The sequence below is a fragment of the Neomonachus schauinslandi genome, chromosome 5 (assembly GCF_002201575.2).
Source record: "Neomonachus schauinslandi chromosome 5, ASM220157v2, whole genome shotgun sequence".
In the NCBI taxonomy this organism is placed as follows: Eukaryota; Metazoa; Chordata; class Mammalia; order Carnivora; family Phocidae; genus Neomonachus; species Neomonachus schauinslandi.
This window is the reverse complement of record NC_058407.1, coordinates 63,647,009-63,660,356: the sequence shown is the minus strand read 5'-3', so window position 1 is coordinate 63,660,356 and position 13,348 is coordinate 63,647,009. Positions and strand designations below refer to the sequence as shown.

Genomic DNA, 13,348 nt, shown 5'->3' with positions numbered 1-13,348 from the left:
TGCTCTCATTTCCTTCTTGGGTTGCACCTATCAGGTGTCCAGATGTAAGAGTCCTTTGATCATGCTTTCTTTACCCAGAAATCTTGGTCATATATTTTTTTAAGTTCAGTAATATATGGGAAAAAATAGCATTTGTATCTTTACAACTTGCTTCCTGTACTAGTGACTAGTTGAAATTTTGCTGTTTCCAATTAAAATTCCTTTGTGATCTCCCCATTCACCCACCCCCTTCCCCAGTTTTCTTGCAGCTGGATTTGAGTTGGGAAATTGGAAGAGAGCTTAGATACAGGAAATCCTAGAGGCAGAAGAAAGACCCTTGATTTGGGCAGGAAGAGCAGGTGGTAAAGTTCTTAGGGAGTGATAAGAGGTAATACTTTGTGAAGCAGAGTTGGGGATAAGATTTTTGAGATAGATACAAAAGATAAGAGTAAGACAATTTCTTTCTGAACTAAGAAGATGGTCTGATTTTAAGATTAAAGTTTCTTTTTCTTTTAATTCCAGTATAGTTAACATACACCGTTACGTTAGTTTCAGATGCATGGTAGAGTGATTCAACGATTCCATACAACACACGGTGCTCATCACAAGTGCCCTCTTTAATCCCCATCCCCTATTTCATCCGTCCCCCCACCCCCCTCCCCTCTGGTAATTGGCAGTTTGTTCTGTATAGTGCACAGTTTGTTTCTTGGTTGGGTTTCTTTCTCTAAGATTAAAGTTTCTTATGGAGCAAAATAATGCTTTTAATGACTATATTCTTTCTAGAGTACTTTCTTTTTAATAGCTAGTTTTGTTTAGAAAAAATACAAAGTAAAACCTGTGGGTATCTGTTAGAAATTTTGTACAGATAGCTGTTACTGTAATAGTGAATGTGTTTGTGTGTTTTCCCTCCAGAATCTCCCTGGAGAAAGAGACATGAATGTCTGCAATGATATTTCCTGACAAGAAGTTGATACAAGAGAAGGAAAGGAGATCAACAGCTAGTGAGCAGAATTTCAGATAACCACGATTTGGTATTTATCACCTCCAACAACAGACTTCCGTTGCCTACTTTTAAATCAGAGATAACTACGGTCAGAACTCAGACAAGGCAAAAGGATACTTTTCATCTATATTTTTTGAGATCAAAGAAACCACAATGTCTAGGAAACAAAACCAGAAGGGTAAGATTACATGTGGGCATAAATTGTAAAAGCATAGTTGTGAAATAATGATCTATATATTTTTAAAAGGTTCTCTTAATGTGTTTTGAATGGTTATATTTTCCCTTGCCCAGTGCAGTACTACTGATAGGTATAATTTATCTCTTTGTCTTGACTGCAATTAATTTTAGAATATAGAACATTCACAACTTTATCTGTTGTCTCTTTAATTATCTAAGTATTTGTGGATATTAGATTATAGTTTTGTGTGTTACTAGTTGGGGAATTAATTCATATAACAGTTGCTTTTCTACTTCTATAAACGTATTAAATTGGAATATATTTGCAGGAAAGCCAACTGCTTTCTAGAAAATGCACTCTCTGGAGTGTGAACATATGTTAGGGGGCATGGTGGGAGATAACTTACTGCAGGATAGTCTATATCCTGTGAGTTGATGTTTTTTTCATTGGAGACAGGAAAAGAAGCAAGAGTAAATGTTTTCAGTTTTAGATTCCTTCTTTAGCTTTCCTTCTGGGATTATTACTCTAGCTTCTTGTCTAAAGTAAAATACAAGATGCAAAGATCAAGAAATACCAAGAATAGTTACAAGAAGGACAAAGACAATAAAGACTATAAAATCACCTTTTCACCTTTTTTAGAATAGCTACAAAAATGCAAAGGGACAAATTTAACAGTAGCTCTAGAACTATTATACATAACTGGAATATATTTGTTAAAAGAATGACCGTAGCTATCCTAGCTTTTTTCCCTCACTGAATTTAATTTTCAATTTAAAGTTAATGTTCTTTAATTCAAAACAAAGGTGTAGATCCAGGTGTCATGTGTTAAGTATGAAGGGAAATGCTTTTAAACTTAATTTTGACTTAGTAGTTCACAAACCTTATTTTAAGAAAATAACGTACCAGAGCTGCTTGTAGTTTTGAAAGTATGTGGTTACTATACTCATTGTATAGTAAATCTGTATAAAGGAAATCTGAATTCTAGGGAATGGTTAGATTACTAAAGAACGGTTTTATAGAATGAGATTATCAACTGAAAAGCTTTTATAACCAAAGTTTGTTTCTTCTTAGTCATCATGATTCAGTTTGCTTTCTTCCCAGTTACGTTTGAAATGTTGAGTATCTGTTTTCCTCCTACAAATGAGAAATACTCTAGTAAAAATAGCACTCCAGATTTTAAAATAAAACAATTTCATCTGAAAAGTTTAGGTTTAATTTTTCCTTAAAAAGTTAACTTCAGCAGATTGCTTCGACCTTGTTAAAACTAGAGTCTTTAATTCATGTCTGTATTTTGCCAGAGCTGTAAGAAGGATTCATTGCTTTTTATAGTTGGTATTTAATTACTATAAAATGAATTTGAATTTTTGACCATATCATAGGCATTAAGTGCTAACTAATTTTGATTTGAACATAGCCTGGATTTACATATAGTTGGAAACAAAAGAAAGCTTATTTGTTGTTAGGATTTTCTCTGACATCTATATGTATAATTTGTTGAACAAAAAAAAGCACAAAATACTTATGAAAGCTTGGAGAGGAGCATTTAGTCTCTCACTGTTAAGTATGATGTTAGTTGTAGGGTTTTCCTAGATGTCCTTTATCAGTTTGAGGAAGTTCCTTTCTATTCCTGTTTTGTTGAGTTTTTACATGAATGGGTGTTCGGATTTTTGTCAAATGTTTTTTCTGCTTTTATTTCAGTCCTCCTCAAACAGGGATAATTTTGCCCCTTAGGGGATATTTGCCAATGTCTGGAGACGTTTTTGGAGGTCACAGCTTGCAGGGGCAAGGTGCTAGTGGCATCTAGTGGGTGTAGCTCCAGGATTCTGTAAACATCCTATAGTGCACAAGACAGCCCTCCACAGCAAAGAATTGCCTGATCCAAAGGTCAATACTGCTGAGGAAACCCTGATCTATTAATAGAATCATGTGATTTTGTCCTTTATTAATATAGAGTATTAATTAATTTGCAGATGATAAACAATTCTGCATTCCTGGTATAAATCCCATTTGGGGGGCGCCTGGGTAGCTCAGTTGATTAAGCGTCTGCCTTCAGCTCAGGATCCTGGGATCGAGTTCCGCATCAGGCTCCTTGCTCCTCAGGGAGCCTACTTTTCCCTCTGCCTCTGCCTCTGCCTCTCTCTCTCTCTCTGTCTCTCATGAATAAAATAAATAAATAAATCCCATTTGGTCATAATGTATGATCTCTTTTTTATGTTACTGGTTTCTGTTTGCTAATATTTTGGTACAGATTTTTATTTTTTTTTTTATTTTTTTTTTTAAATTTTTTTTTTTTTTTTTTTTTAAAGATTTTTATTTATTTATTTCAGAGAGAGAGAATGAGAGAGAGCACATGAGAGGGGGGAGGGGCAGAGGGAGAAGCAGACTCCCTGCCGAGCAGGGAGCCCGATGCGGGACTCGATCCAGGGACTCCAGGATCATGACCTGAGCCGAAGGCAGTCGCTTAACCAACTGAGCCACCCAGGCGCCCTGGTACAGATTTTTAAAACTTATATTCATGAGGGCTATCAGTCTGTAGTTTTCTGTTCTTGTGATGTATTTGTCTGGTATATGATTTGTCCTGGAACATACCATGTATGCTTGAAAAGAATGTGTATTGATCTGTTGTTGGGAGATTGTTCTTATATATGTTAGATCAAGTTGGGTGATCATGATGTAAATTATCTATATCCTAATTTTCTGTTTAATTGTTTTGTCATTTACTAAGAGAGAAGTATTGAATCTTCAACTACAGTTGTTGAATTGTGTATTTTTCCTTTCTGTTTTGTCAGTTTTTAATTTACGTATTTTGGGACTCTGTTATTAAGTATATATACATTTATAATTGTTTTATCTTGTTGATAGATTTATTTTCTTATGAAATATTCTTTATCTCTAGGAATATGTCTTTGAAGTTTTAATTTTTCTGATATTAATATAGCAAATCCAACTCTCTTATAATTACTGTTTTCAGGAATTATCTTTTTCATCCTCTTTTTTTTTTTGGTGGGGGGTGGTGCTGAAACCCTCATCCTTTGGTTCCAGTCTATTTGTGTTTTGAACTTAAGAGGTGTCTCTTGTAGACACCATATAGTTGGATCTTGCCTTTTTATCCAGTCTGACAACTCTACATTTTGATTAGTTAGTCCATTCAACATTTAATGTATTTATGAGCATGATTGGGTTTATGCCTGTTTGCTGTTTTCTACATCTTATTTTTTTGTTCCTCTGCTACTGCTTTATTGCCTTCTTTTTTATATATTTTTTATATTTTATATATTAGATATTTATATTATTTTATATTTTATACTTCTTAGTGTATTAATTCCTCTGATTTTTTAAAAGCTATTTCTTTTTTTTTTTTTTTTAAGATTTTATTTATTTATTTGACAGAGACACAGCGAGAGAGGGAACACAAGCAGGGGGAGAGGGAGAAGCAGGCTTCGCGCTGAGCAGGGAGCCCGATGCGGGGCTCCATCCCAGGACCCTGGGACCATGACCTGAGCCGAAGGCAGATGCTTAATGACTGAGCCACCCAGGCACCCCTAAAGCTATTTCTTAAATAGTTATTTTATTAATGGTTGCTCTAGGATTGCAATATGCATCTGTAACTTGTCACAAGCTACTTCCGGTTAATACTGAATTCCAGTAAAATAGGGGTGCCTGGGTGGCTCAGATAGTTGAGCGTCTGCCTTCAGCTCAGGTCATGATCCCAGGATCCTGGGATCGAGCCCCACGTCAGGCTTCTGGCTCAGTGGGGAGCCTGCTTCTCCCTCTCCCCCTGCCTCTCCCCCTGCTCATGCTCTCTCTCTCTGTATCTCTGTGTCTCAAATGAATAAATAAAATCCTTACAAAAAAATCTAGTAAAATATAGTAGGTTTGTTCCAATATAGCCTTGTTTCCTCTCCCCTGCTTTTGTACTATTATTTCACATATATCACATCCATATATAACCACAACAATATGTTGTTATAATTATTGTTTTAAACAGTCTTACGCTTTTTGAAGAAATTTGGAGAAAGGAAAAAAAATATATGTAGTCTTTTTATTTACCCAAATATTTACCATTTTGAGTACTCTTAATTCCTTCCTCTGGATTTGAGTTACTGTTGGTTTTCCTTTCAGCCTGAAGAATTTAGTTTTTCTTGTACACAAGTCTGACAGGAATGGATTCTTTTAGACTTTTCTTTTTTTAATCTGGATATCTTTATTTTACCTTCATTTTTGAAGGATAGTTTTGCTGGCTATAGAATTCAGCACTTAGAATATGCTTTTCCACTGAATATGTCATATTGTTGTTCCTCTGTTTGCAATGAATCATTTTTTCTTGTTTTTGTTCTCTTGTTGTCTTTTTGCTCTCTTTGTCTTTAGCGGTTGGACTGATGCAATTTGGTATGGATTTCTTGGGAATTTCATTAAATGTTCGCCATTATTTCATCAAAAAATTTTTTTTAAGATTTTATTTATTTATTTGAGAGAGAAAATGAGATAGAGAGAGAGAGAGTGAGAAGAGGGAGGGTCAGAGGGAGAAGCAGACTCCCTGCTGAGCAGGGAGCCCGATGCGGGACTCAATCCTGGGACTCCAGGATCATGACCTGAGCTGAAGGCAGTCGCTTAACCAGCTGAGCCACCCAGGCACCCCTCATCAAAAAAATTTTTTTCTTGCTCCTTTCCCTCTTTCCTCCCCTGCTAGGAATCCTGTGATGTGTATATTGGTAAGCTTAATGTTATCCCACAGGTGACTGAGGAACATTTTTCTTTTGTCTTCTAAATTTTTTTTCATATTGTTCTTCCTTTATTTAGATTGTTTAATTCCTATTGATTGTTTTTCAAGTTCACTGATTTTTTTCTTCTGCTATCTCAAATTTGCTATTAAGTCTGGTGAATTTTTCATTTGGGTATTGTATTTTCAATTAGAATTTCTTTTTAGTTTTATCTTACAGTTTCTATTTCTCTATTGAGATTCTCTATTTGTTGAGTCAGTATATTTTCCTTTAATTCCTTGAATATATTTTTATTAGTTGTTTTGAAGTTTTGTTGGTTAAGTCCACCAACTTGTGGATGCTTTCAGAGTCAGTTTCTATTGATTGTTTTACCTATGTACGAATCTTTTTTTCTTTCTTGGCTTTTTTTTTAAGTGGATAGTTAAGGTAATATATTAACTCTGGATTCTTAATTTATTTTCTTGAGGGTATTTTAAAAATAATTAGCCTGGACATAAATTGAGGCATCTACCTGTCCCATGTGTACATCACAAAGGTACCTGCACATTTTTTAAAATTCTAATTTTTATTTTTTATTTTTGCTTTTTAGGGATTGTCCCTGTGTCTGCAATGTTTATTGGTCAGCCAGTGATTTGGACTGTTCTGCTAAACATCTCAAATGCATAAGCTTTTATCCTCTGCTGATTGAACTATGCGGGTTGAGGAGGACATTCAAAGTTCAGGCAGTTCTTAAGTTTGTTTTCACTTTTACTTTCCACTGGCCTCTTGGGTTTCCCGGTGCATGTGCATAGTTTCTCATTTAGCTAGGGATGTATAGAGAACTAATCTAGCTTTTCTGTGGTTCTTTCATTTCCAAGATTTTCCTGTTAAATTTCCTATTTGTTTACCACTCACCTAACCAAGACTCCAACTTCAGGCTAGCAAAGCAGCAAGTTTTTAAAAAAATTTTTTCTAACTGAGTTCTCCACTTTAGCCTACTTTAGGGCAAAACTCCCTCCTCTCTAGTTAGCCTTCTTTGGCAATAAAGCTGCTGGTTTTTATGGCTAGCCTTGCCTTGGTAAAGCTGTTGTCCTCCACAGAGCTGGAGATATGAATGGGAGCAGTCCTAGGCAAGAAAGGTAGAGACTTCATTGTTCTTACTTAAGGCTCTAGCAGTTTCTCAATAATTTGTTGTGGCCTTTGATTGATTTCTAGAGCCCTGAAATGGTTGTTTTTGACAGTTTTGTTCAGCTTAATACTTGTGTTTTAAGGAGAGGACTTGCCCAACCTCTTCCCACCACCCTCAAGCCCAGTTTTATTGTTTTATAAAAGCCCTGGTCCTCAAAGATTAGAAATTAAAACAACTAGTTCTTTATACCTGGTGGTTTGAATAGCTCTGAATTAAATAGTGGCAACAGGGGGCAGGTCTTTAGACATTAAGTAGCCTACTGGTTCATGTGGCTTACTAGTTAATTAGGTAAAAAATGCTTCTGCCAAAAATCTCTTGTGGGCCTTACCCTTGCATTACTTGAACCGTTTGTTGGGCACCCAAATGTTGAAAATCAAATAAGAGAACTTTTGAGTAGAACCCATAGCAGGTATTTGGGAACCTATTAGGTTCAGGATATGAATTTATAGTGGGATAATTACGTATAACTTTGTTTCCTGACTGATGTCAGCACGAGATAAAAGAAAACCAACTCTGTGGGTAATCCAAGGTTGGGAATAGGTTTAGTTCTGATTCCCACAGATTACTAATGATCCTAATTTTCTCTCTAAATAGTCTTTAGAGACTAGAGAAGGATGAGACCAAACGATTGTAATTTTTAAAATTTTAGGTGCCCTGGTTTTGGTCAGGTAATCTCTCTCAAACTTGACTGTATCTCAGGATCATCTTGGAAATTAAAAAAAAATTTTTTGGGGGGAATCACTATCTCTGGGTTTGGTACACTAGACTCTTTTCAACAGTCAGATTTGCTAATATTTTTCTAGACATAAAAACTGTGTTTGCCTGTAAGTGTCTAACTATATTTATCAAGTTACAATGATAAGAGCAAGTTCACAAGTATTGTACTTTTTTTGTTGACTTCATTTTGCACTTTAGTTCTCTCTCTTCCTTTTTTCCCACTTATGAAACTATTCAGCTACAAAACACCTTCACATTTGATATTTAAACCTCTGAAACATTAAAATAGCTGACTTAAATTTCATAGTTGATCATGCATGAACAGTTTCTCTATCTCAGTACTGTGCTATTGCTTAATTGCTTCACTACTTCTTATTTTATATAGATCTACCTAAATGTTTCTCTCTTCCTTTCCTCTGCCCTCCCCCAATTTTTTTCATTTCACAAAACTGAAACCCTGTATCCGATAACTCCCTACTCTCCCTTATCCTAATCCCTGGAAACTACCATCCTACTTTCTGTTTTTTGTTTCTGTGAATTTGACTATTCTTGATAACTCATACAAATGGAATCATATAGTATTTGTCCTTTTATGACTGGCTTATTGCACTAAGGATAATGTGTTCAGAGTTAATCCATGTTGTAGCATGTGTCAGAATTTCCTTCCTTTTTAAAGCTGAGTAATATTCCATTGTATGTATTATCACATTTTGTTTATCTGTGGATGGGGCACTTGGGTTGTTTCCACTTTCTGACTGTTGTAAATAATACTGCTATGAACATGGGTGTACAGATATCTTTTGAAATCCCTGCTCTCACTTCTTTTGGGTTTATAGCCAGAAGTGGAATTGCTGGATTAATGGTAATTCTGTTTAATTTTGTGAGGAACTGCCATTTTATTTTCGTAGCAGATGTACTCTTTTACATTCCCACCAGCAGTACACAGGGTTCTAGCTTGTTCACATCTTCTCCAACACTTGTCTTCTGTTTGTTTGCTTTTTAAATAGCTATCCTAATGGATGTAAGGACTTCCTTTTATTTTATTTATTTATTTATTTATTTATTTAAAGATTTTATTTATTTATTTGACAGAGAGAGACACAGCGAGAGAGGGAATACAAGCAGGGGGAGTGGGAGAGCTGGAGAAGCAGGCTTCCCGCAGAGCAGGGAGCCCGATGCGGGGCTCGATCCCAGAACCCTGGGATCATGACCCGAGCCGAAGGCAGACGCTTAACCGACTGAGCCACCCAGGCGCCCAGGACTTCCTTTTAAAGAGAAGAGCTACAGCCTGTTTTTATTTTTAAATTTTAATTAAAAAAATTTTTTATGGAACACTTTGTGAATTTGCATGTCATCCTTGCGTGGGGGCCACACCAATCTTTTCTGTACCATTCCAGTTTTAGTATATGTGCTACCAGTGTGAGCACTACAAACTTTTTATAAAGTCATAGAATTTTTAAATTTAAAGGAACCTTAATAACTGTCAGAACTGACCTCTTTATTCTTTGTGCCTCCCAGTTCATCTGTTATACCTACAAACATTCACTGTATGCCTGTCTTTCTTTGCCTATTAGACTCTGAGCCTGTTGGGATAATAACTGGGTTTTATTCTTGTATGTCTTTCCAACAACTAGCTCATTACTTTGATACACTGTAGATTGTCTAGAAACAAATTATGTTTATAATTTTAAAAATATTTCAGATTTTTTTAAATTAAAATTTTTAATTGAAGTATAGTTGATACACATTGTTACATTAGTTTCAGGTGTACAACATAGTGATTTGAAAACTATATATAATGCTATATGTTCACCACAGTTGTAGCTACCATCTATCACCATCTTCAGATGGGGAAATTATCCTGGATCATCCAGGTGAGCCCTAAATGGCAGTCACAGGTATCCTTATAAGGGGAAGGCTGAAGGAGATTTCAGATAGAAGAGAGGGCATTATAACTCTGAGGGCAGAGATTGGGGTGATATGGCAAGCCAAGGAATGCCGACACCTACCAGCAACTGGAAAAGGCAAGGAACAGATTCTCCTCTAGAGCTTTCAGAGGGAATGTGACCTTGCCATTACCTTGATTTCAGCCCAGTGAAACTGGTTTTGGACTTCTAGGCTTTAGAACTATGACAGAATAAATTTCTATTGTTTGAGCCACCAAGTTTGTGGTAATTTGTTATAACGGCCATGGGAAGTTAATACAGAACCAAAGCAAGTCTTTGGGCCTTTTAGGTTCATTGTTCTCAATCACATTCTTTTTGTTGAAAGTCATTTACTCACTCTTAATATACTTTTTTAATGTCATCTCTTTTTAGAAATTCAGTAAAGAGGACATTTTATTTTAGGCTCTAGCTGACTGTTCTACAAAAGATAACTGGAAATAATTGGCCACGTATTTCTCTTTTTTCTTTCCTTTTAGGGATAAAATATCTAATATATCTAAAATATCTAATATAAAGGTGGGAAACAAGTAAGTAAATATGGCTTATCTTTCTACCCTGGGCAATTAAAAAAATAGGTTATTCTTAGAACCAATTTAAGTTGTTTCTTATACTGCTCATTTATGTGCTTACTACAAAAAACAAAACAAAACAAAAAAACTCCCCCCACGTTTTTCAAACGTGCGTTGTTTTCAAAATTAGTCCAGAAGGGTTTGTTTGGTGCATGCAAGAATCCGTTAGACCAAAGATAGGGAAGGTAAACATTTTGAAGGGAGAGTAACATAGACAAGCAATTACTTGGGTGAAACAAATAGGATAGAGCAGTTGAAAAGCTGAATGGTGACAAATTCCTGGAGCCAAGAGGACAGTGATGGATGTTCAGGGCCTTCTGGGATGTGAGCGGGGACTGGTGACCATTCCCCCTTGCTCTTGCATAGGACCCCAGGAGACTTGAGTCCTAGTAGTAAAGATGAGTGGAAATAGACTCGCCCTTGTAGGAATTGCAACTTAGCTTCAAATTATTTCAATACCTGAAATTGGTTTGAGGTAACATAAGTGCCCTGGTACAAGTAAACAGATCCTCTCTGGAAATCCTTACAGATTACTTTCATTACCAGTTTTTTAAATAGGTCGTTTAGTACACAATAAAAAAATAATTAGAAACATGAGGGGATGAAACAATAAGAATATGGAACAAGAAACATTAGACAATAGAACAAATACACAGGATATCCAAATATTGGAGTTACCAGATTTAAAATAACTATTCTTAAAAGGTTCAAGGAAATAAAGACAAGTTGGGGAAATTCAACAGATAACTGGCAAACTTTTTTTTAAAGATTTTATTTATTTATTCGACAGAGAGAGACACAGTGAGAAAGGGAACACAAGCAGAGGGAGTGGGAGAGGGAGAAGCAGGCTTCCCGCGGAGCGGGGAGCCTGATGCGGGGCTTGATCCCAGGATCCTGAGATCACGACCTGAGCCGAAGGCAGACGCCCAACGACTGAGCCACCCAGGTGCCCCTGGCAAACTATTTTTTTTTTTTTTTTTTTAAAGATTTTATTTATTTATTTGAGACAGAGAGAATGAGATACAGAGAGCATGAGAGGGAGGAGGGTCAGAGGGAGAAGCAGACTCCCTGCCGAGCAGGGAGCCCGATGCGGGACTCGATCCAGGGACTCCAGGATCATGACCTGAGCCGAAGGCAGTCGCTTAACCAACTGAGCCACCCAGGCGCCCCTGGCAAACTATTTTTAATGCATATTTTAGATCTGAAAAATACAGTAATTGGAACTATGAAGTCTGTGGTTTTATTTTTATTTTTTATTTTTTTTTAAAGATTTTATTTATTTATTTGACAGAGAGAGACACAGCGAGAGCAGGAACACAAGCAGGGGGAGTGGGAGAGGGAGAAGCAGGCTTCCCGCTGAGCAGGGAGCCCGATGTGGGACTCAATCCCAGGACTCTGGGATCATGACCTGAGCCGAAGGCAGACGCTTAACGACGGAGCCACCCAGGTGCCCTCAATGTATGGTTTTAAAAACTGATGTCTGGTGGCTCAGTCAGTTAAGGGTCTGCCTTTGGCTTGGGTTGTGATCCCGGGGTCCTGGGATTGAGCCTCGCATCGGGCTCCCTGCTCAGCAGGGAGTCTGCTTCTCCCTCTGCCCCTCCCCGCTTGTGCTCTCTCTCGCTCTCTCAAATAAATAAAATCTTTAAAGAAAATAAAATGAAAACAGATTGATAGTATCTGAGAAGAATCAGTGAACTGCATTATAAGTTAGAAGAAACTAAATCATGCATGAAAATTCAAAAGATTAGGAAATACAGAAGAGTAGGTGAAAGACTTAGAGAAAACAGAGATTAGATATGTCATATGTGTAATGGGAACTCCAGAAGAAAAAGAATAAGGAAGAGTATTTGAGGAGATATTGTTGATAACTTTCCAAAATTCATGAAAACCATCAAGCCACAGATTCAAGAAGTGCTACAAATCGAGGCACCTGGGTGACTCAGTCGTTAAGTGTCTGCCTTCAGCTCAGGTCCTGATCCCAGGGTCCTGGGATCGAGCCCTGCATTGGGCTCCCTGGTCAGCGGGAAGCCTGCCTGTCCCTTTCCCACTCCCCCTGCTTGTGTTCCTGCTCTTGCTATGTCTGTCTCTGTCAAATAAATAAAATCTTAAAAAAAAAAAAAAAGTGCTACAAATCACAAGGAGAATAAATATAAAGAAATCCACACCTAGGAACATCATAGTAAAATTTCTAGGAAACAAAGACAGAAAATCTTAAAAGCAGCCAGAGGAAGAAAATATTCAATTTTGAGGGTGCCTGGGTGGCTCAGTTGGTTAAGCATCTGCCTTTGGCTCAGGTCATGATCCCGGGGTCCTACAATCGAGCCCCGCATCGAGCTCCCTGTTCAGCGAGAGCCTGCTTCTCCCTCTCCCTCTGCCGTTCCCCCTGCTTGCACTCTCTGTGTGTCAGGTAAATAAATAAAAGCTTAAACAAACAAACAATTTTGAAAGGATCACAGTCAGACCTAGAGCTAACTTCTCAACAGGAACAATAGAAGTCAGAGGACAGTGGGATGATATCTTTAAAGTTCTAAATTAAAATAACTGCCAGGGCGCCTGGGTGGCTCAGTTGGTTAAGCGACTGTCTTCGGCTCAGGTCATGATCCTGGAGTCCCGGGATCAAGTCCCGCATTGGGCTCCCTGCTCGGCAGGGAGTCTGCTTCTCCCTCTGACCCTCCTCCCTCTCATGCTCTCTGTCTCTCATTCTCTCTGTCTCAAATAAATAAATAAAATCTTTAAAATAACTGCCAGTCTGCAATTCTACACACATCATATACAGTGAAAATATCCTTCTAGGATGAAGCAAAATAAACAGTTTTAAAAAACAACAAAACACAAAAATAAAACCAAAAAGAAGTCGTCACCGTTGGAACCCCACTGAAAAAAATCCTAAAGGTGTTCTGAATACAGAAGAAAGATGACCCAGTTGGAAGGTTGGAGACGCAAGAATGCATGAATAGCAATGCAAACCACAAATACATGGTCAAGGGGCGCCTGGGTGGCTCAGTCGGTTAAGCGACTGCCTTCGGCTCAGGTCATGATCCTGGAGTCCCGGGATCAAGTCCCGCAT

General features: G+C 37.4%; 1 protein-coding gene and 1 non-coding gene across 2 annotated transcripts in view; one reads left to right on the top strand and one right to left on the bottom strand.

The window, feature by feature from the left end:
• The first annotated feature begins 1,060 nt into the window (after nucleotides 1-1,060).
• SPATS2 (spermatogenesis associated serine rich 2) overlaps nucleotides 1,061-13,348 on the top strand; it is a 67,440-nt gene continuing 55,152 nt past the window's right edge. Inside the window, exon 1 of the mRNA XM_021704793.1 lies at nucleotides 1,061-1,160. Within this exon, the coding sequence (XP_021560468.1) occupies nucleotides 1,136-1,160 (25 nt within the window). The 5' untranslated portion in view covers nucleotides 1,061-1,135. The remainder of the gene's footprint in view (nucleotides 1,161-13,348) is intronic.
• LOC123324977 lies at nucleotides 9,082-9,193 on the bottom strand. Its single transcript, XR_006540152.1, has one exon. It is a non-coding gene; the product is annotated as a U6 spliceosomal RNA (small nuclear RNA).